The 23,975-nt window shown below is 37.8% G+C and overlaps 2 protein-coding genes across 3 annotated transcripts in view; one reads left to right on the top strand and one right to left on the bottom strand.

Moving 5' to 3' along the window:
* The window catches only part of prr16 (proline rich 16), an 87,092-nt gene extending 72,696 nt beyond the window's left edge, over positions 1 to 14,396 (bottom strand). For both annotated transcript variants that reach the window (XR_009811513.1, XM_061928274.1), the window contains exon 1: positions 13,398 to 14,396. Coding sequence is in view for 1 of the 2 variants with exons in the window: in XM_061928274.1 (XP_061784258.1) it covers positions 13,398 to 13,535 (138 nt within the window). In the remaining variant the exon portion in view is untranslated. The remainder of the gene's footprint in view (positions 1 to 13,397) is intronic.
* Positions 14,345 to 23,975, top strand: part of hsd17b4 (hydroxysteroid (17-beta) dehydrogenase 4) — a 52,022-nt gene continuing 42,391 nt past the window's right edge. Inside the window, exons 1-5 of the mRNA XM_061928273.1 lie at positions 14,345 to 14,503; positions 15,498 to 15,551; positions 18,866 to 18,973; positions 23,576 to 23,635; positions 23,918 to 23,939. Coding sequence (XP_061784257.1) covers positions 14,452 to 14,503; positions 15,498 to 15,551; positions 18,866 to 18,973; positions 23,576 to 23,635; positions 23,918 to 23,939 — 296 coding nt within the window. The 5' untranslated portion in view covers positions 14,345 to 14,451. The remainder of the gene's footprint in view (positions 14,504 to 15,497; positions 15,552 to 18,865; positions 18,974 to 23,575; positions 23,636 to 23,917; positions 23,940 to 23,975) is intronic.

Below are 23,975 nucleotides of genomic sequence, written 5' to 3'. Positions count from 1 at the left end.
ACAAAAAATCACTTCATATTCTCTACTGCTCATTTGTGTTACCATATCTGAGTTATTGTGTAGAAATATGGGGAAACAACTACAAATGTGCGCTTCATTAACTAACACTGTTACGAAAAAGATCAATTAGAATAATACATAATGTTGGATATAGAGAACATACAAACCCTATATTTATTGAATTGGTGTATTTGCAAACAGCTAAAATTATGTACAAAGCAAACTACAACCTGCTACCTAAGAATGTACAACAATTCTTCTCAACAAAAGAGGAGAAATATAACCTTAGAGGAAAATCTCAATTAAAACATTTGTATGCGGGTACACCACTTAAAACCTTTAGCATATCCGTATGTGGAATTAAAATATGGAATGGATTAACCAAATAAATCACACAAAGCACCAATATGATCCAGTTTAATAGACTGTTCAAACTAAAGTGTTCACAAAGTACAAAGAAGAACAATTATAATGAACATCTTGAACCTTTTTTTTTAAGATAATGATTATTTATGTATTTAATATTTGTTTACTTACTATGGTATATTAATTATTTATTTATTCACTGTCCTGTTACAGAGAACAAGGAAATGGAATAAAATTGATATGATATGAAAAGGGGTAGGATAAAATAACTCTGCTTTTTCCTACTGTTTTTCGGACGTGCTGTAATGAAACAACTGAAAATATGTGATGCATTACATTTATCGTATGCATGTTCGAAATAAACTGAAACTGAACTGAACTGAACTGAATAAATGTTTGAGCGTAACGTTTGAGAAGCACGTGTCAGCAGACCGGGAGGCTGCACGTTCAGACTAGCACTTGGTGTTCATGACTACGGAAGATGGATGTGGTCTGCACGTAAGTATCGAACGTGAATCACATTTGTTTGTTGAACTTTATAAATGTTTTTGTTAAAACTGTATTTTACAGCGTAATTAACTTCAAACTATAATACGTTTACAATTACTACAATAGTCTTGTATGCATGTCAACTATAGTATCTAATTATGATATTTAGTCTAAGCTAGCTTAGCCCTTTTTGGAAGCTAGCTTCGCAGGCACATTTTGTTTTTAAGGTAATGAGATAACTTTAATATGATGTGTATTAAATTAAACATAAATAAAATTACATGTGTGTAGGGTAGGCTAACGCGTGGTAACTACTGTAGACTCAAAGTAATTTGATGCTTCATCTTTTAGTTTTATCAATGTTTGTATTTCTCTCTCAAGACAAATTGATCTGCAAATAGATACTGGGGTCTGGACAGAGAGGACAGCTATGCATGATAATACATTAAGTGTAAATTAGGGCTGAAACGACGCGTCGACGTAGTCGACGTCATCGGTTACGTAAATACGTCGACGCCGTTTTTGTGCTTCGACGCGTCGCATATTTACGTCACACTACCGTCATGGCGGAGCGCAAAGCAGACGATGCGAGCGGTGCGAGCGAGGGGAAAAAAGCACGCCAAAAGTCGTCAAAAGTGTGGGAGTATTTCAATAAACGGCCTAAGAAGAAACGCTACTTTTACTCCGCTACTTTTATCTACATTCAGCTCGCTACTCGCTACTAATTTTTATCGATCTGTTAATGTACGCTTTGTTTGTTTTGGTCTGTCAGACAGACCTTCAAAGTGCCTGCCTTATTGGTGACGTTTCACTCCGTTCCACCAATCAGATGCAGTCACTGGTGACGTTGGACCAATCAAACAGAGCCAGGCGGTCACATGACCTGACTTAAACAAGTTGAAAAACGTATTGGGGTGTTGCCATTTAGTGGTCAATTGTACGGAATATGTACTGTACTGTGCAACCTACTAATAAAAGTTTCAATCAATCAATCAAAAGTGTGAAGGAAAAAATACTACTTTTTATTTCAACCGTACATCCCGTCAAAAGCCTAAAGACTGACTGCACAGTTCCTGTCTTCACAATAAAAGTGCCGCACCATCGCGCCGCGCTTTCAAAATAAGAGTCTCCGAAAGCCTGCGCAAACAAGCTAGCAAGCTACGGAGTTTGCCGCCAATTTATTTCTTGTAAAGTGTATAAAAACGAATATGGAAGATGGACAAATAAGATACCAAAAACCAACCACTTTCATGTGGTATTAGAAGAAAGGAGGAACTTTTTTTCTCCTCCATTTGAAAACGTGGACGTTATAAGCAATACTGTCTGTTTACAATCAATGCAAGTCATCAGAATCAGGTAATACACCAACTTATATTCTTGTCTTCATGAAAGAAAGGAATCTATATGTGTTAAACATGCATGTATATTCATTAAAACACCTTTAACATGTAAACAAAAACGGCAAAATAAATAAATATAAATTATATACTGTATATATCAATGTATGTATATATATGTGTATATATATATATATGTGTGTGTGTGTATATATATATATATATATATGTATATATATGTATATATATATATATATGTGTGTGTGTGTGTGTGTGTGTGTGTGTGTGTGTGTGTGTGTGTGTGTGTGTGTGTGTATATATATATATATATATATATATATATATGTGTGTATGTTACTCATCAGTTACTCAGTACTTGAGTAGTTTTTTCACAATATACTTTTTACTTTTACTCAAGTAAATATTTGGGTGACTACTCCTTACTTTTACTTGAGTAATAAATCTCTAAAGTAACAGTACTCTTACTTGAGTACAATTTCTGGCTACTCTACCCACCTCTGCTAATAATGTTGTTGTATGCACAACGGCTATAAACGAACATTTGAAAAGAAAACACCCGACAGCGTTCTTGCCATCACCATCAACTAGTCAATCGTCCGCGTGAGTATACGTTGTCATCATTACACAAAAACATGAATGTGTCATTTGTATCTGCGTTGTAAATTCATAAACTAAAACACTGTTTCGCTCTGAGAGGCGCGTTTGGCGTGCCTGTTCAGTGTTTACAAAGATGCGCTCCTCTTTAACGCTAACGTTAATTAGTTGTGCAAATACCTTTTACAACATTAACAGTTACATATACTATGTACAAACCAACAATTAACTTTCACTTTAATCATACTATCATTGTTGTGTTATTAAGCAAAATAAGCAATACTTTTACTTTTGTTGAAATGTTTACACTGTTACAGAATATTTCGTTTTGCACTTTTTTGTATTGGATGTTTATCTTTATTTTTGCACATTTTAGCAAATAAGCAATACTTCTACTTTTGAAATGCTTATACTATTGCAGAATATTAAGATTGCACTGGATGTTTACTTTTATATTTGCACATTAAAAAGCAAATAAGCTACTTTTAATTTTGTTAAATGTTAAAAGTTTTAAATGTTTACATTGTTACAGAATATTTTGTCATGTTGTTGTCAATGTTGACTGAGTGGCCATACTTTTTTTTTTTGTAAATAAAAGCCATGCCTTTTGAAAAAACTGGCCTACATTTATTTTTTCATCTTCATTTTAAATAAAAAAATAATCGGTAAAAGGAAAAAAAATCTATAGATTAATCGAAAAAAAATATCTATAGATTAACCGATTAATCGAAAAAATAAAATAATCTATAGATTAATCGATAGAAAAATAATCGTTAGCTGCAGCCTTAGTGTAAATACATGATTTGTTTGGAAAAATCGTTGACTCTTGCCTGTACAGTAATGCCCACTTTTATTTTGGTTCATTTTAGGGCTTGACACGCTAGACATGTGGGAATGACTGGGATTTATTTGTATGCTAATGGTAAGGTGTAAGTTTGTTTCTGTCTTGGCATCAGTCAACAATGTCCAAAACCCAAAACCAGTGAAGTTGGTATGTTGTGTAATTCGTAAATAAAAACAGAATACAATGATTTGCAAATCCTTTTCCACTTATATTCAATTGAATAGACTGCAAAGACAGTAAATATTTTAATGTTCGAACTGAGAAACTTATTTTTTCTTTGCAAATAATCATTAACTTAAAGTTTAATGGCAGCAACACATTGCAAAAAAGTTTGCACAGGGGCATTTTTATCACTGTGTTCCATGGCCTTTCCTTTTAACAATACTCAGTAAACGTTTGGGAACTGAGGAGACCAATTTTTGAAGCTTTTCAGGTGGAATTATTTCCCATTCTTGCTTGATGTACAGCTTAAGTTATTCAACAGTCCGGGGTCTACGTTGTTGTATTTTAGGCTTCATATTACGCCACACATTTTCAATGGAAGACAGGTCTGAACTACAGGCAGGCCAGTCTAGTACCCGCACTCTTTTACTATGAAGCCACGCTGTTGTTACACGTGGATTGGCATTGTCTTGCTGAAATAAGCAAGGGCGTCCATGAACAAACGCTGCTTGGATGGCAACATATGTTGCTCCAAAACCTGTATGTACCTTTCAGCATTTTTGGTGCCTTCACGTATGTGTAAGTTAACCATGCTTTGGGCACTAATACACCTCCATACCATCACAGATGCTGACTTTTTAAATTTGCGGCAATAACAACCCGGATGGTTCTTTTCCTCTTTGGTCCGGAGGACACAACGTCCACAGTTTCCAAAAACAATTTGAAATGTGGACTCGTCAGACCACAGAACACTTTTCCACTTTGCATCAGTCCATCTTAGATGAGCTCGGGACCAGCAAAGCCGGCGGTGTTTCTGGGTGTTGTTGATAAATGGCTTTGGTTTTGCATAGAAGAGTTTTAACTTGCACTTACAGATGTAGCGACCAACTGTAGTTACTGACAATGGTATTCTGAAGTGTTAGTGAGCCCATGTGGTGATATCCTTTACACACTTATGTCGGTTTATGATGCAGTGCCGTCTGAGGGATCGAAGGTCACGGGCATAGCCGCTTACGTGCAGTGATTTCTCCAGATTCTCTGAACCTTTTGATGATATTACGGACCTTAGATGGTGAAATCCCTAAATTCCTTGCAATAGCCCATTGAGAAATGCTGTTCTTAAACTGTTCGACAATTTGCTCACGCGTTTGTTCACAAAGTGGTGACCCTCGTTCCATCCTTGTTTGTGAATGACTGAGCATTTCATGGAAGCTGCTTTTTTACCCAATCATGGCACCCACCTGTTCCCAATTAGCCTGTTCTCTTGTGGGATGTTCCAAATAAGTGTTTGATTAGTATTCCTCAACTTTCTCAGTCTTTTTTGCCACTTGTGCCAGCTTTTTTGAAACATTTTGCAGGCATCAAATTCCAAATGAGCTAATTTTTGCAAAAAATAAAGTTTTCCAGTTTGAACGTTAAGTATCTTGTTTTTGCAGTCTATTCAATTGAATATAGGTTGAAAAGGATTTGCAAATCATTGTATTCTGTTTTTATTTTTTAGGATTTACACAACATGCCAACTTCACTGGTTTTGGGTTTTGTATATTGATCAATAAAATTGCCTTGTATTATATTTCCCATGTTATTGTATGCTTTTTCCATTGTGACAAGGCAGGGGTTTGCTTTCCATGAGGTAAGTTTAATCAAAAATGTTAAAAAATAAATGTGGCATCATACAGTTGGTGTCTATGTCACAACATACTATTCATTTTAAGAGAAAAAAAATCATGAGATAAGAATTCTTCTCACCACTGGCAAATGTTTTCAGATGGACATACATCAGGGAGTGGGGGTGCCTTATTTTAATCCATCCATCCATTTTCTACCGCTTGTCCCTCTCGGGGTCGCGGGGGTGCTGGGGTCTATCCCAGCTGCATTAATGGGGTGTTTCAAAATAGAAAGGTATGACAATCCTAAAACATGTTCAGATCTATGTTAATAATAAACACTTGATATGTGATCAACAAGTGATTCCAGTACTTGCCTCTTAAATTGTGGTTTAGGAGGATCAAAATAAATGACCAGATTAGTAGAATATCAACCTGTAATGCTATGTATAGCTGCTTCAAACAGGAATATGTATACATGTCAATTGTGCACCAATTATTTAGCTATTTTAAATGTCATCATTTGCATTAATGATTTGCTTGTTTTAGGTCATGGTAAGTGGTTTGCCTTTTGAACTGCCGAGGCCACAGCTGCCACCTGTGTACAGAGTGCCTAAACAGCGTCGTCTCACGACTCAACTTCAAGCAGCCAGTGGTTTAAAGGCTAAAAAAAGGCCTTGGTGGACTTCAATGTGCATTCACAAGGAGCTGAGCAGCATTGGATTGTAGTTTACAAATTGTTTACATTTTCTCATCACTACTGCTAAATGATTAAAAGGCACTCTGCCACAACAACCCTTTGATATAATTATTCTCAGAAATAGTATTACACACACCACCAAACTAACTGGCTTTTTTCCAGTATTACGATATACATATATTTAATTCAACTGCCATTTATAGTCACTATTTCAGGGAACACACACTCTAAATCATTAACTTCCCAACCATTTTTCTTAGAGTATACTTGGTGGCAAGCTGTCCAAGTGGGCAGCGATGAAGCAGGTCCCTGTTTACATAGACAGCGAAGAAAAAAAGAAGACCATCTGAAGTCACTCCTCGCCACAACTCCAACAGTGGAATACACTGATGATGTGAAATTCATCTGCCAAGTTATTTTTCCAGAAGTGAGCATAACCGTGTGCGTGCTACATAATTATTAAAGCCAAAATAAATGGTGTGTTAATTGTATTTGTATTGATCAAAATAAATTTAATTGCTTAAAAATCCAAAGACATGCACCTGGGGATAGGTTGATTGGCAACACTAAATTGGCCCTAGTGTGTGAATGTGAGTGTGAATGTTGTCTGTCTATCTGTGTTGGCCCTGCGATGAGGTGGCGACTTGTCCAGGGTGTACCCCGCCTTCCGCCCGATTGTAGCTGAGATAGGCTCCAGCGCCCCCCGCGACCCCAAAAGGGAATAAGCGGTAGAAAATGGATGGATGGATGGATGCTTAAAAATCTCTTTAGGTCTTTTTATATGGCATTTGTGCAGTGAATGGCATTTAATGGTAGGAGGCAGAGCAGGTCTTCATAACAGGGCCTGTTGTCCATCAAAGGTAAGAGGAGAAAAGTAAGAACATTGATCGTTTTTCTATATCAGTACTAGTTATCATTTTGTCTGTTTTCAGTGAAGTGGACGAGTTCCGGAGGAGGCTGGAAAGGCAGTTGAGGAAGGAAGGAGCATTGCCATAAAGGCTGTTTTGTGAAAAGTTAAGCTTGTGCAATAAAAACATTTAAAACCATTTCATTTAATCTATTTCATTGTAGGCTATTTGTGGCTGTTTAATCAATATAACCCCATGCAATAGAACATTTAAAGTACTTTCATTGTATTGTTAGTTATTTAGTACAAAGGCTTTAAAAGGTGTTCCAAGTGCTACAAACAATTACATCGTGATATTTTATTTGGATTTTGCCATGTGGAGTGCGAATGTGCAGTTGCAATTTCAAAGTCAACCAGTAGGTGGCACTGTCGGAAAACAATAAGGGGTCTGAATGTGCGGGTCCACAATTGCGGGGCTAAATGTGCAGCCCCTGGGTCTGCAGACACAAACTATTGCAAAGTTTGGTCATTAATAGATTAAAACAATACGGTGACCATCGGAACAGTGATATCATCTCGAATAAGTGGATGCTTTTTATCCTGTGGCCTTTGTTTTTCGCCGTGTTTGTTGCATATGTGTTGCTCTTGTTTGATTATAGAAGATGTCGATCAAGGAGGTGGTCTGCATTAGAGGAACAACGTTCATATATTTTAACATTCAGTGTTTTATTGTTCATAGTTAATATTGTAAATCCCACATTCTGTATTTTTATGTACATCCGAGTGTCTTTTTCAGTAAAAAAAACAAAACAGACCACCTCAAAAACGGAATGTGGGATTTACGATATACATTATTACCAACAAACCACTGAGTATTGAGAATATGTGTCCTGGGCATGACGTTAAAGTGCATCCGGCAGTAGAGGCTCCTCTATGGGGTCTTAGGGCACTAGGAGGTAATTAACCCCTTTATCACTGTTACCCCAGGTGGCCCTTGGCAAAGGTCTAGTACCTGACTGCCCCCTAGCCAGGGATACAGTGAAGATCTCAACGGCGGAGCAGGCGGAAGACGGTAGATTTAAGAACTACCACAACGGCTGCGATGGCGGAAGAAGGCTGCAGCAGAAAAGGGTCCCCAGTCGTCTTGGACTACATGCCACTGGACCCTGACCCGATTCTGTCAGGGATCGTGTGGTGACTGTCTGTGCACCAGTCTCACCACGTAAAACAAAGTCACGCACAGGTATCCTCCATAAAGGGATACACCCCTACAAGGAGGATTGTCATACTCATTCGAGTGACCGCCGATGATGATTGAGAATATGCGTTGCGCTCCTGTGGACCACCTCCTTGATCGACATCTTTTATAATCGAGCAAGAGCAACAAACAGGGCGAAACATAAACGCAAAGGGTAAAAAAACATCCATGTATTCGATATAATATCACTGTTCTGCAGAACATTGCTGTAGAACTCTGCCTCCGCTATCAGGCTTTTTTGCCCACTCTGTTCGTGCCCGGTCTGCATGAAGCAGAGCTTCGTATGTCACTCAGAAGTGCAGATAATAACCATTGGAATCATTTCTATAGTTTGAAAATATCCAGCGGGCTGCATTGAAATGTTAATTATGTTGTATTATGCCAAGATAGCCCAGTTAGCTGCCTTTTTATGCTCTTTTGCAAGACCCGTGTCATGTGACTTCAAACTTGACACCTCATTAGCTGTTTCTGAGACAGGATCGATTGCTTCTGTCTTAATTTACCAGAAGTGAGTCTTCCTTTTTGAAACAGCACATTTTTCGACACTGATTCTTTATACACCGCCTTTTTACACAGAATTATTTTACAATGAATTTATTTACGCAAAAATTTTTAAACTGAATTTTTGAGCACTGATTTTTTATACACAGATTTTTTTTACACTGAATTTTTTTACACTGAATTTGTTTACACTGAATTTTTTTAACTGAATTTTTTACACTGAATTTTAAAACACTGAATTTATTTTCAAAAAAATTGACAGCATAATTTGATGCATGAAGCAGAGCTTCGTATGTCACTCAGAAGTGCAGATAATAACCATTGGAATCATTTCTATAGTTTGAAAATATCCAGCGGGCTGCATTGAAATGTTAATTATGTTGTATTATGCCAAGATAGCCCAGTTAGCTGCCTTTTTATGCTCTTTTGCAAGACTCGTGTCATGTGACTTCAAACTTGACACCTCATTAGCTGTTTCTGAGACAGGATCGATTGCTTCTGTCTTAATTTACCAGAAGTGAGTCTTCCTTTTTGAAACAGCACATTTTTCGACACTGATTCTTTATACACCGCCTTTTTACACAGAATTATTTTACAATGAATTTATTTACGCAAAAAATTTTTAAACTGAATTTTTGAGCACTGATTTTTTATACACAGATTTTTTTACACTGAATTTGTTTACACTGAATTTTTTGAACTGAATTTTTTACACTGAATTTTAAAACACTGAATTTATTTTCAAAAAAATTGACAGCATAATTTGATGTAAAAAATTCAGTTACCGGTACATAAATTCAGTGCCAAAAAAAGCTTTCGTAATAAAGACACAAATTAACCTCCATACTTACTGCATCGGTTAGAGTAAAAAACGTGTTGCCAGCTGAAACATATTCACCCATCCACCAATGATCCAATTGCATAATTCTATCCATTTGCTTATAGTTAACTCCAGGAGGTGACTTTTTTTGCCCAGGCAGTTTATCTTCTCTCTAGATTTTTGCACAATGTGGTTTCGCTGTCTATTTTCTTCTTATTGCTGATTTCAGTTAGGCACCTCAGGGAGGAAATTGAATTTCAGAAGTGGGGCGTGGGGCACACATGGTTTGCGTACAGGGGGCGTGGCTTGAGGAGAGTTGGTTTGAAGGGATTAGGTTAGATTAGATTAGATTTTGGAGTAATATGAAAAAAATTGTTAAACATGTTTTTTGTAATACATACCTTAATGAACAGAGTGAAATAAATAACTTCACTTAGTTTTTTTCAAAATTGCATTATGATTTAATTTACTGTTTAGGAATTGAACCATGACCGCTGCAACCAGGAATCAAAAACACTTCAAATGAAAATGGAGTACTTATTTTCTTTGCACAAGTCTTAGTCAACAACGTAACTACCTTTGAGTGGAGCACTAGACTAATCTTGTTTTGATTTTTCGATTGTCTTGTGGAGTTAAATTCGCTCTTACTTCGCATCTGACCGCTTATTGATCAGCTACTGCATGCTGTCAATCATTTTCACGCTGGCAGGAAGGCAGCCCCAGAAAGCCAATCAACGAGCATGTGGGCGGTCTTATAGGAAAACTACACCTTTTTGCAATTTATTTTGCCTTTTGTCCACAATTATTATGAAAGACATGACGATGTATGTAAAATTTTTTTTAATGCATTCTAACTCGTGAATGAGTAAACCTAAATAAAAGTCTGCTTAAAATGGAACCAATTGGAGGTCCTCTATTCCGCCCATAAAATCCAATAAATAACCATCCAAAACCCACCAACAAAATATAATTTACATTTTGTGACATGAATATTAACCTAGTATTAGTTTCATTGTTATTATAAGCGCTAACGCAGGCAAACTATTTCTAGCGGCGCCGTGATCACGAGCTTGTGTTCCTACGTTGACATCATCGAGTGGTCGGCTGGTTCCTTGTTTGTGGAATTATATTGTATGTTTGTAGATCATAAATCATGCCCTTCACCTTAATAGAAGGATGAGGACGTATTCTGACATCTTGGTACATGTTGACAGCCAATTTAGACTTGGGAATGGCGAGAATGACACAAAAAAACGCTTTGTTCCACCTCTCTTTTCTTTGCTAGGATTATGAGTCTTTATCTATAGGGGACTATAACAACATTCTATCAGTCTGCATCCTATTGACAGCAGACATTGTATAGTAAGTGATGTTTTATTATGTTTGTTGGTTCTCATAAAGTCTGCAGTGCGTAGTCATCAGTGATGTTGTTGAAAAAAAAAAGCGAACATCGTGATGCAATTTTGAAATTAATGCTAAAATTAGCAAAATACGTAAATATTAAATGTTATTATAAATGTGCCCGTTACTACATTACATATATAACTACAGCATATACAGTATATGAAACCTTAATGGAGGTGATTGGATGTTTTTTACGGTTTTATAGGCAGAATAGTGCGACTCCCATGGGCTCCATTGTAAGCGGACTTTTGATCGCATTTATATACTATTTAGAATGCATAAAAAAAGTAAAACATATTTTTTCCTGTCTTACATAAAGATTGTCGAATTATAGGCAAAATTCCAAAAAAAAGTGCAGTTTCCCTAGCCGCTTTTCAGCTGGCTTTGTTGTTTGACTTCTCCACTCAATAGCTTGACATTATTTCTGGATGTTTAAAAGGGCAGGGGACATGCCCCCAAACTTGTTGCCAATACAATCACCCATGCACTAATCATTCAATGGGATACTTTTACCCATTTACTTACCGGTAGTTAAATTAGGCAGTGACCTTTTTTGGCCAGGCAGTGTTTCCCTTATTTATATTTTTTCAGTGTCTCCTTTCTTCTTACTGCCAAGTTCAGTGAGGTATCGCATAATATCATGCACTGTCTTCAATTAAGGAAGCTTATGTTAGAGTGTCCGCCCTGAGATCGGTAGGTCGTGAGTTCAAACCCCGGCCGAGTCATACCAAAGACTATAAAAATGGGACCCATTACCTCCCTGCTTGGCACTCAGCATCAAGGGTTGGAATTGGGGATTAAATCACCAACATGATTCCCGAGCGCGGCCACCGCTGCTGCTCACTGCTCCCCTTACCTTCCGAGGGGGTGGAACAAGTGCAAGATGCAGAGGGTAATTTCACCACACCTAGTGTGTGTGTGACTATCAGTGGTACTTTAACTTTAACTTTATTCATATGCTAGCAAAGCAGCACTATTTGTCTGCATTATTTTTCTGCACATTATTAGTCAAAATCAACAATTATAAATAAGTACATTTCCCTGCCAGGGAAGCACCGCTATTTGTCTGGAGGTTTTTGCAAGTTTGTTTTTGGTAATAATCCACAAGCAGTATATCATGCAAAGTCTTGAATAAAGAAAACCTGTTTGCATTTGAGCACACCGCAGCGATTAGTCTGCAAAATCATTGCCCTTTTGAAAAATAGGAGCATCTCCAGAGATGAATGGAGCTTTTGAACCCTAGAGATACAAACGACAATACAGAGAACATTTTACGTCTGCCTGTCTTCCTGCCAGGTCAGATGAATTATGGTATGATTGAAGTATTAAAGAGGGCACTGTGTTCTTCAGGAACATACAGTCTTGCCATATTTCTGTCTCTGAGGTCTTCCGGTAGCTTTTGGATTAGTTATTGCATATTACAATAGTCTGGCCTACATCATCGCCTTCATTTGAAGACTTCAGATGCAAATTGTAGCCTGTTTGTGTTTAGGCCAATGAAAGGAGAAACAGAGTATGAGAGACAGCCAAAAAGGAGGATAATATAATGCAGGGCAAGCGAACGTAATGGTGCTAAAACTCTCTGCATGCTCCTTAAACTGATAATTTGTTGGGACACGTGCAAGACGTAAAGCGCAGTATCCCAGTGTGCAGCCGCCGCTGTAGGCCAGGCACCATCCGGGCCTGTGCCAAGCATCTAAGCAGGGTGCCTCCTCAGCCCCCTGTCTAACAGATACGTGCATTTCAAACGGATTACAGGCCAACACTGGCATTGATAGCAATGGCCCCCTCGAGGCATCTTTTCAGCTTGTGTGGTGTCCGAATAAATGATCCTCTGCGCAATTTCCTGCCAGCAACAAAAAGGGGAAATGAGAAGTGAGAGGAGGGGAGAAAAATATGATTATAATGCTCTCTTGGTCTTATTCATCCCCGCTGCCTGCTGGGAGAAAGTTACTTGAGATGAAAGCAAAAGACGATTCTTAGAGTTTCAGAGGGAAAAATGACGAAGATGAGTGGCGGAGAATGGAGAGATGAAGATAAAGCAGCGGATGGGAACAAAAGGTGCAGTTTGAGCTGGCAGGTGGTCGCAGACTGTGACTATGATGAAATGGGATGTAAAAACCAACGCCTCTCTTAGAAATGAATACATATTCCTCAAAGCCTGTGTGAAAGATTCATAAGAAGGCTTATCCACTATTTGTTTTTGTACATTGGTCACAATCAGCATGCAGCACTGTCTTACAAATAAAGAAGTGTATGCCCTGTCTTGACTGGGAGAAACTTATTTCCATCTCATGTCTGGGCTTCTCAACTCCGTCTTTCAGGGGGAAAAGGGGGCGGAGCAAAGTCTGTTTATGTATCATAGGCAGGCCCTATAGTGATGAGGTTAATTGACATCTTCACTGTGAACACAAACATCATCTTTTGAGAGTGTGCGCAACATTTACCTCTTTGAGCTCCTTGGCCACATCCTTGAGGTCCCCAAGGATGGTTTCCAAATTCTCCACGATGGTCTTGATCTCCCTCTTCACTTGCACTTTGGAGACTGCTCCCTCCACGCCGTCTGCATCCGCTGTCCCGGACATGCTTTGACACTTTTATGGCCGGCTGAGTGGAATTCTCTTCACGCCGCGCTGTTGACACTTTGTCGTCATGTCCACGCTGCAATGTGTTTGCCTCCTTCTCCTCCACTTGCGCGCCTACATCGCAGGACGGCTGGCTGGCAGGCGAGCTAACGCCGTCCACCACCGCGCATGCGCACTGGCGTCCGACACACAACGTTTCGATGTAAATATCGTGTCATATTGTCTACCAATGAATGAAAAAATTTTTTGTTTTGTTTTGCTCTTTTTTTCTAACAAACTACCCCACCACTAACAGCGAAACACACAGCCGATAATATCTTATATCAGCGTCGTATTTTGTTAAGAAAACCACGAGGAAAAAGAAAAAAAAAAGAGAACAGGCTGGAAGTTACCCGTGTAGTAATACTGCTCCGAATCCACCGACCGTTTTGAAATAGGAAACATTTTCTGACTTCCCAAAAAGCACATTCGCCGCTGTAGAAACGTCCCGGAACGACAACGGCATTCCAACCACTGTCCTCCGAGTCAACCCGGTCCATTTCATCGTGTCTCCATCGCAGCTTCCTTGGAGAGTCTGAGCGAGCACAGCCAGCAAAGCCGCACCGAGGTGAGAAATATGCTCTTCTCTCTCTCCTCCTCTTCCACACACATTTCGCTCCCTCGCCAATTGTTTTGCCGCTCTATTTCCCCTATTACTCATACATCTCATACATTTAGAACGCTAAAGCAATAAACAAAAAAAATCACTTTAAAATAATAAATATCCGTGTGTGTATTCTTTTTCTGGCTTCTGATTGGTTACTCGTAAGACCGCCCTCTGGAAATTGCGGAAGTAGAACTTTCGTTTCAGAAGTTCACAACGCCAAGTGTCAAGGGTGGTCCAGTTCCTAAGACGAAGAATAAACTTCTCAACGCCATGTCTTTGTCCTTTGAGGGAAGAGTTGTGCTCGTCACAGGCGCTGGAGGAGGTAGAATTAAGCGTGTCGACATTACTGGCTGTTAGCTTGGTTGTCATCGATGCTAACGCTCGGCATACTCTCTTATAAGTATGTTAGCTTAGAATGCTAACCTGCTGGTCGTGATTATTTACTCGATCATGTCAACAATGAAATGTTTGTGACAGCATTCTAGAAACATGTATTTTGTCTTGTGTCAGCTGATCATATTGCTGCTTTGCAAGAGTGTCGATATTGCATATCAACAAAAACGTAAACAGTCCCAACAATGGATCACTTGATTTTTTATTTTATTTATTTATTTATTTTAAATCTACCAGCATATTTGAAATGTTTTCCTGTGCCCTTTACATCATCCTACCCTCTCAGACACTCTCAATATCCTACATTTACTGTCCCTACTGTGCGTAAAGCGCTTTGATTGTAATAATCTGCCTGTCTCTCTGAGTTCTTTATCAACCATTGGTCCCTTCAAAATGTATTTTTTTGTTTATCTTAAAACTGAATGCCACTGTATGTAGTATATCCTTGGTTGAAATTTAATGTAATATTATATATATTTTACATCATTATGTTATTCTATTGTAAATATTGTATATTCTGAGAGAGTTGTGTGAGCTGAGAGGTATCTGAGCAAAATTGTCTTTTAATGAGTGTAATTGTTTGTTGTGTAACTTGTCCTGTGTTGTACTGTATTGGGTTCATTTTAAATGTCTTTGGTCCCCCTTGAAAACGAGACACTGCATCTCAAGGGGTTTTCCATTAATACATTCAAATTCAAATGGCATAACATTTAGAAGTCATGTAACGGATTCGTAGAAATTCTAATGAGCAAACCCGCCGAGAGATATCGTTTCCAGTCGAACATGGGGTTCAAAGTACTGTACTTGTGCAACCAAGCCAAGTGTGTGAAGGGTGCATGCTGCAAGAGCAAAACAATCACTGTGGGTGTGTTTACTCTTGTTAGAAATGCAAATAATAATGTTGTGTATCTTATTGTCTGCAGGACTTGGAAAAGAATATGCATTGGCTTTTGCTGAAAGAGGTGCCTCTGTTGTAGGTAAATATGCATGGACTCTTGTTATTTTGGATGTGCATACATGCATTTTAGTACAATATTGTTAGAGCCACACTGGAAAGAGAAAACAAATATGGTGAGAAAAAAATAGAACTATAAGAATAGAGTTGAAGAATTTCAAGAGAGACTAAAGATATGTTAATGGGTTAGTTTATTTCCTACAGGCGTAACTAAGTTACATTGAGGAACATCACATGTTTTCATATTTATACATTGTAGAGGTAACAAAGTTGGTTGGTTGAAGTTTATATCAAACATGTATACATTTCAATATGATACATCACACATTTTTTATTTCTCTTTACAACATGCCCGAAAAGAAGTAGGAAGAAGCAAAGCGTATTTAATCCACCCCTTTCCCACTTCATAGCAATTACTAACGCATATGTTTCTCTCACGTTTTGTAACACTTGTAACATAATTTTCATCAAGCATTTCAAATACAACAGTTGTCTTAATAAATAGTTAAGTCAGTTATGATTCACCTAATGAGATTAATAATATCTTATGTTCAATCAGTTCAAGACATTTGTCATAATTCTTCTCCCTTGTACTTTGTAAACACTTTTAGTTTTAACAGTTTCTTAAACTGGACTGGATCATATTAGTATATTGTTTGACTTTTTTCTTAACCCATTCCATAATTGAATTCCATGTACTGATATGTTAAAGGTTTTAAGTGTTGTACGATCATACAAATGTTTTCAGTTACATTTTTCTCTGAGGTTTTATTTCTCCACTTTTCTTGAGAAGAATTGTTATACATTCCTGAGTAGCAGGTTATAGTTTGCTTTGTGCATAATTTTAGCTGTTTGCCAATGCACTGAATCATTGAATTTCAATAATTTGGATTCAATAAATAAAGGTAAAAAATTACATATAAAATCTTACAACAAAAATATTGTAATATTAAAAGGTCAAATAAAGTCATAATTTTGCGAGAATAAATATGTGATATTAAACAACGTAAAACTTTAGTACAGCAGTTTAAGGTAATAAAGTTCCAATTTTTCATTGTTTATTTTAGGTATAACTGAGAATAAATTCACAATATAAAGCCCACTTTGTACTGTAAGTTGCAATATTATGAGTTTACGAGTGTTAAGCTGTAATAAAAAATACAACAAAAAAGTAATAATTTTAGCAGAATAAAGTCATAGCTTTGCGAGAATTTTTTTTACTATTGCGTAGGGGTGTAACGGTACGTGTATTTGTATTGAACCGTTTCGGTACGGGGGGTTCGGTTCGGAGGTGTACTGAATGAGTTTCCACATGAACATATTAAGCTAAGCTAAAGTCTTAACAAGCTGCTCCGCTTCCTTCTGCCTGTCTCTGTCAGTACACAGCACCCAGCATTGTCCCACCCACACAACCATCTGATTGGTTACATACAGAGCGATAACAGCCAATCAGCAGTGCGTATTCAGAGCGGTAACAGCCAATCAGCAGTGCGTATTCAGAGCGCATGTAGTCAGTGCTTAGGGTATAGCAGGTAAGCATCAGGCAGCGGACTCTCCCCAAATTATAATAAACACCTCCCAGTCAACTACTAGTAACATCACTATGAGCCCGTTGACGTTCTAGAAATATAAACTGCAGCTCAGCTCGCTCGCAGTCCTGGCTTGAGGTGAAGGCTAATTCGCTTTTAGCGTAACGTTAGCTCATTTTGCGGTGTGTGTGTGTGTGTGTGTGTGTGTGTGTGTGCGTGCGTGCGTGCGTGCGTGCGTGCGTGCGTGCGTGCGTGCGTGCGTGCGTGCGTGCGTGCGTGCGTGCGTGCGTGCGTGCGTGCGTGCGTGCGTGCGTGCGTGCGTGCGTGCGTGCGTGCGTGCGGCAAAGCCCTGTCTGTCTGTTATTTCACTTTACCTTTTTCTGTGTTGATTGAGCTGTGTTGAAGCAGCAAAAAAGGACATTATGTTAAATGAAGAGTTTCTGTCTCTGATAGTTGATATAATAATGTAACTGCATCATAAAGCCTACATGAACTCCATGGTGTTCAGGGATGAATAGTCTCTCCTATTGCTATTGTACTATTTTTTAAGCTATAGTTACATTAATCAGTAGTAATGGAGCAGCCAAGTTTTGAATGGCGGGGTCCCTGCTATCACATGTTGATAAAAATATAACATTTACATAATAAAAATCAACTACAGGCTTCCCAAATGCTGTAATAAATTAAGCATGATGAGTTGACTTGAAACTGTTTAATGTTGCACTTTTTATATGTAGAAGAAAAGTTTTGTCATTTTATTTAATCTGAGCAACAATTTGAGGCAGTTTAATGTGGATTAACGTGGGCAGAATTATTATAGTGTTTCCAATGTTAAAAGGATAAAGCCATTGTCTACAAATTTGGTAAATAAATAACCAAAAAATGTATATTTTATTGTTTTCTTACTGTACCAAAAATGAACCGAACCGTGACTTCTAAACCGAGGTACGTACCGAACCGAAATTTTTGTGTACCGTTACACCCCTACTATTGCAAGAATAAAAAAACAACGCACAATACAACAACAAAAAACGTGTAATTTTAAGGGAACAAATATGACAAGAAAATAAATTATAAGGTTCTAACATGCCAAGAAAAATAATATAGTGGGAATGTTACAAGAAAATAAATAAACATTTGATGAGGAAAACAAGTATGTGATAGTTAAGGGGAGGACTTTTTCTAAATATAGATACATGAAGAAATAATAGCGACATGTGTGATTGTAATACAGCAGTACTATTGTGATAATAAAATGTTTCTCCTAATTTTACCTTTTTTTTCCAGCAGGGTTTTGATATTCGCTCATAATATTGGGTATATTGTGCATTTTTAAAATTTTAAATACATACAGTAGTGTCATTATTTTCTTCTTCCTTGGGCATCATCAGCCTGCTGTCTTTTGTAGCTCAACTCTTTAGCTTTGCCTTCTCATTAACTGTAAAGGAGTAGTAATTTGCATAGTATGCTGCTAAGCTTGAGTCAAGCGGGGACGCATCATGCTACTATGCTAATACTGTATGTCACAGTGGCACGCTTGTGATCTTCTGCCGCATCCTCGGATTTAAGAGGATAAATCATTGCACATTGTAGACCATTGTATTGATTGACACAGTGATTTAGGCTCAGCCTATCCGCACATGCTGTAAGCTGTAAACATCTAAATATCAGCATGCCTGGCTATCTGGGATGAACTTGCCCTTGAACTGAATGACGAGGCTTAGCGAAACTCCTCTAATCACTGGTGGAGATTTGCACTTCTCGCCCATTTATTGCTAATCTTTTCTTTCCTCTCACTACATTAAAGTGAATGACCTTGGGGCAGACACTAAAGGGGGTGGAAAGAGTTCTGCAGCTGCTGATAAGGTTGTGGAGAAGATAAGAGCCGAGGGAGGCAAGGCAGTGGCCAACTACGGTGAGAAGATTTTGACTAGCCTCCTTCTTGTCTTCCAGCATTGTCACTATCTGTGTTTATGTTTACCTTGTCAATATGGCGCCTCAAATAAGGCAGTTAGTCTATTTATGATGGTTTAGATTTATTAAGCACTTTTCTAGACACTCGAAGCGCTTTACAGTGAGAATTGAGAACCCATCATTCATTCATTCCACATTCACACATTGGTGAATGCTAAATTTTTAACAACAGCTGCCCTGACGAAAATGTGGCTGCAAATTGGCCACCACCAAAAATTCACTAATTTGTATACTAATATTAGTAGCACTGGGAGCAATGTGGGTGAAGTATCTTGCAGAAGAACACATTGGCAGTGACTTGTAGGACAAGAGTTGGATTCGTACTGGGAACCTTCAAGTTTCTGGGCGGTCACGCTACCATCAGAGCTACGCCACGCAGCCCGTATATCCTGTGAGAAAAAGCAGATTACCTTGATCATCTAGTTACATAATACACTGAAACCACAAAAATCGATCACAGTCATAATATATTTTTCCTATAGAATTCTGTTAGAATTTAACTAATCTGTTTGAGTCAAACTGTGGCTATCATAACCGGGACTTCATTTACTAACAATGTGGTAAGCAAAACTTTGACATTCTTAACTGTTATCAGATGCAAAATATAATAATTAGTAGTAGTAATATTAAGACCTGTGAACTAATTGTATAATGTATTGTACTGAGTAGCCAGGACACGGTTCACAAAGTTTGTGTGCGACTTTTAAAGGATATTTTTATAATGCTGGTTAAATTCCTGATGTGGACTTTGAAATCTCAATTTAAAGTTTTCTGGAAAAATATAATTAATAATAATGATAAAAATAAATATGTATATATATATATATATATATATATATATATATATATATATATATATATATATATATATATATATATATATATACCTTTACACCATTTCCTGAGACTTCAGCTATAGGATTACCTTCTTTATTTATCTAGTGCAGGGGTGCCCAAAGTGGGGCCAAATTTGGCCAACAGAGTTCTTTCATTTGGCCCGGTTTTGGGTCCTATTATGCAAAACCAACTTTTCTTACCTTTTAATACCTGTGTATTGGGATCCTCATAAGTCCCGAAAATGTAATATCAAACCATGGAGGCATGACGACGATATTTAATCTTGTCTTCTTTCAAACTTGCTCCGAACAGGCCTTTAGTGACGTCCATCCATCTATTTTCTACCGGTTGTCCCTCTCAGGTCGCGGGGGTTAGGGCCTTTCCCAGCTGCATTTGGGCGGAAGGCGTGGTACACCCTGGATAAGTTGCCACCACAGACAGACAGACAAACATTCACAGTCCACATACCAGGGATGCACAATTACTCGACATCGAATTGACATCAAAGTTTTAATTAGAGCGACCACGTAATCGCACGAGGTAGTTTTTTTTCCCCCTTCGCTGTCACCAGCATTTGAATAACAGATATGTTGGCCAATCAGAATTGTTGAGCCTCGCGTTTGTTCGTCTTTCGCTGTAAACAGAGAGAAAAACGTCTTACTCTGTGCATCGCTCTAAGCACTTGAGCGCGCGTATTTAACAGTGAAATTAAGAGTGACCCCTCTTTTCAGTCATTTAAAATCTTTGTCTTGGTGGGCAGAGAGAGGGGCGCCAGCTTTACTCACAGGAAGCACAGACAGACAACATCACTACTCGCAACTAGCCGCAAAGTAACACAAATTAGGAGGAAAAATATGATGACAATCCCAAAAGGGACAAGCGGTAGAAAATGGATGGATGGATGGAAGCCAAATGTCCCGTTGTGGTAATATTTCAGCTTCCAATCGGATGGGCATTATTAACCCATTGACACAGACGAATAAGCGCAAATGCCGTGGTGACATGAAGGCAATAAACAAAAATAAAACGTCCGACCTTGTTTTTCCAACTGGGAAAATATGCACTTAAAGCTGTTCAATATTTATTATAATAAAATATTTGCTGACGGATTTAAGAGTCCATTTTATGTTTTGTTTATTTATATAGGATAACAGTTATTTACCTTTCAATTACAGTACAATGGTAAACAATTTTATAGTTATGATAAATAAAAGTGTATATCCTTTTTAAATGGTTACATGCATTATTATATATATTATGAGTACATTATAATTAATGTATATTTTTTTATCGATTATTTATTTGGTTTAAGCGCATGATGTAGAAAAAACTCTGCGCCTGTCTGCATAAAGCCAAACATATTAAATATTATTTATTAAGTAAATTATTGCATATTGTTGTGTGGCACCTTGAGACAAAAATATGTTGATTGACAGTCTAAAAGTTACATGTCTTCCTACCCCTGTTTTTTTTGCATTTTAATCCATTTTTATGTATAAAAATAGCAAATTGAATTGCAATCACAATTTAGTACAGAAAAATCGCAATTCGTTTTTTCGCAAAATCGTGCAGCCCTAATTGATACTACTCTGTAATGGTGGTATGTTTCTAAACTTCTCACTCGTGGCCTGACTGTATGCTTAAAATCGCTGTGTTTGGCGGTCCATTGGCACATTTTAACTTTGGCCCTTGGAGGTAAAAAGTTTGGGCACCCCTGATCTAGTGTGTTATGATGCCACCCAAGAATAATATTAGTGGCAAAATCATGACTTCTAAAAATATAACAAGAACACCATCAGCTTGTTTATGTTAGCTGTCATGGTGTAAGAGAACAGATGAAATAAAAATATGTCTATAGGAGGGTTGAATATGACGTCATATCCGTTTTTCTTCTTCGCGGCTTAATCCACACGATGGTCAAGCAGCTTGAGTGTAGCATTCAAACGAGTGAGTGTAGAGCTTGAGCAGAAAACGTTGCATTGCTGTTCTGTTCTTGGTTGTTCCAGAGAAAGATAGGAAAAATCTTACATTGAGTCCTGAAAGAAGTGGTTCATAAAGGTAATAAAGTCAGGGAAAGAAACGAAAATGCGTCGGAAGGAAATGGCTCTTAAAAATATCACTTTCATCATCTTGTGGAATACAATCGGACCGCTTGTGTCTGCAGCGATCACTTTGCAAAATGTTTGTTTGAACATTTGATTTGTTTGAGAAACTTTCTGTGGTGCAGTCAAGTTTATTCTCTACCATATAGTTATTGTGTTTTTTTGTGGTTGCTATGCCTAAATATAACTACAAAAACGTGGTTGTACAAATAAACTAACGTCATGTTAAATCTGAATAATAAATATTGTGATTGTTGGTCCAATCCGCCTATTGTTGTTGTCGATTTTCATGACAGAAACTATAAGTTTAGTTGTTGTGCAGGAAAGCCAAATGCTTATTCAACACGGATGACCGCATTACAGCGTCTTTTGTTAAATATTTGTTAGCATTAATAAAATATCCTTAAACCCTTGTGTAATGTTAATATTGTTGTTACTCAGCCAGCGTTTGTGGGTCTGATGGACCCGTTGCATTTTGTGGCTTTTAATGCCTCACAATCAAACACTTTTATGTTAAAATACTGAACAGATGTTTATTGGGATAAGGTAAACATCTGTTCAGTATTTTAACATAAAAGTGTTTGATTGTGAGGCATTAAAAGCCACAAAACTTTTATGTTAAAATACTGAACAGATGTTTATTGGGATAAGGTAAACATCTGTTCAGTATTTTAACATAAAAGTGTTTGATTGTGAGGCATTAAAAGCCCACAAACGCTGGCTGAGTAACAACAATATGAACGTTGCACGGAAAATTTCTCTGCCAGTTTCTGCATCCCACAGGGATTCCTCTTTTGTGTTTCTGCACCTGCGGTTCCCACACAAGGTTGCAACATTGTTTGTCAACACTGTCTGCTCTCATTTTCTCGCACATTTGACCCTCTGATGTTCTGTGTACCTACACTCTGTCCTCCTCCTGTCTAGGCCTGCTGTGTGTGTGTGTGTGTGTGTGTGTGTGTGTGTGTGTGTGTGTGTGTGTGTGTGTGTGTGTGTGTGTGTGTGTGTGTGTGTGTGTGTGTGTGTGTGTGTGTGTGTGTGAGTGTGTGTGTGTGTGGTACACAGAACATCAATTTCCACACTTCTATTAGCCCCGTCCAGTGGACCCGGACATCTTATATGTAATGGAAATGTGTAGGGGGGGTGTATGGTGTGTGGTCATTAAATATGTATTCTGATATTTGTTCTTCACAGAAAATGAGCCAAAGTCAGTGAGTCTCAGTTTGAAAAATTAATTAATTGTATAATTTTTCTTTTAATAAAAAATGAAAACGGGTCCCACAGACCCGAACACCACACAAGGTTTAATAGTATTCATAAACTACATTAATAAATCTCTGTTTTTTTTAAGTTGGTACAGTTTTAGATGCACCCTACGTGTATAATTTCCAAGTATCTACAAATTTAATGATGTACTGCGGTCCATAAAAATGATCATCTAAAAAGTAAAGTAATTGCATTTTTATCCTGCTTTGTGCATTCTTTTCATAAGTGTATTATCTTCTCTGTTATAACTGTCAGTTTACATAGAAAATCACTCATGCTGCACATTTGTAAAGTTTGTCTTTTTTCCCCACACTATTTTGGCCTCGGCTTTGCAAGCATAGACTCTGTAGAAGATGGAGAGAAGCTCATTCAAGCAGCTCTGGATACGTTTGGAAGAATAGGTGAGTGAGCTAATCGATCGTTCAAAGCGGGAAGAGAACAGGTGGGGGATCAATAACATTAATCATGGCTAGCCTACTTCTGAGTGAGCCAGTTTTAGTGTTGTGCTTTAGTACAGGCTCGCTCACTGTTAGTGGAATAGAGCTGTTGTCAATGTTATTGTTTACTACGCTGACAGTCCTCGCCGCTCCTTCTAGAATGTACAGTATCTCATTAATAATGTAAATATAAGTCATAATTGATATTAAATTGTGCAACATCTGGTATCCAATCTTTTTTTTCAGATGTTGTTGTCAACAATGCTGGGTAAGTTATTTTATTGCAGGAAAAAAAAGTGAACAT

The sequence above is a fragment of the Nerophis lumbriciformis genome, linkage group LG33, assembly GCF_033978685.3.
Source record: "Nerophis lumbriciformis linkage group LG33, RoL_Nlum_v2.1, whole genome shotgun sequence".
In the NCBI taxonomy this organism is placed as follows: Eukaryota; Metazoa; Chordata; class Actinopteri; order Syngnathiformes; family Syngnathidae; genus Nerophis; species Nerophis lumbriciformis.
The sequence above is the reverse complement of the archived record's forward strand: the minus strand, read 5'-3'. Positions and strand labels throughout refer to the sequence as shown.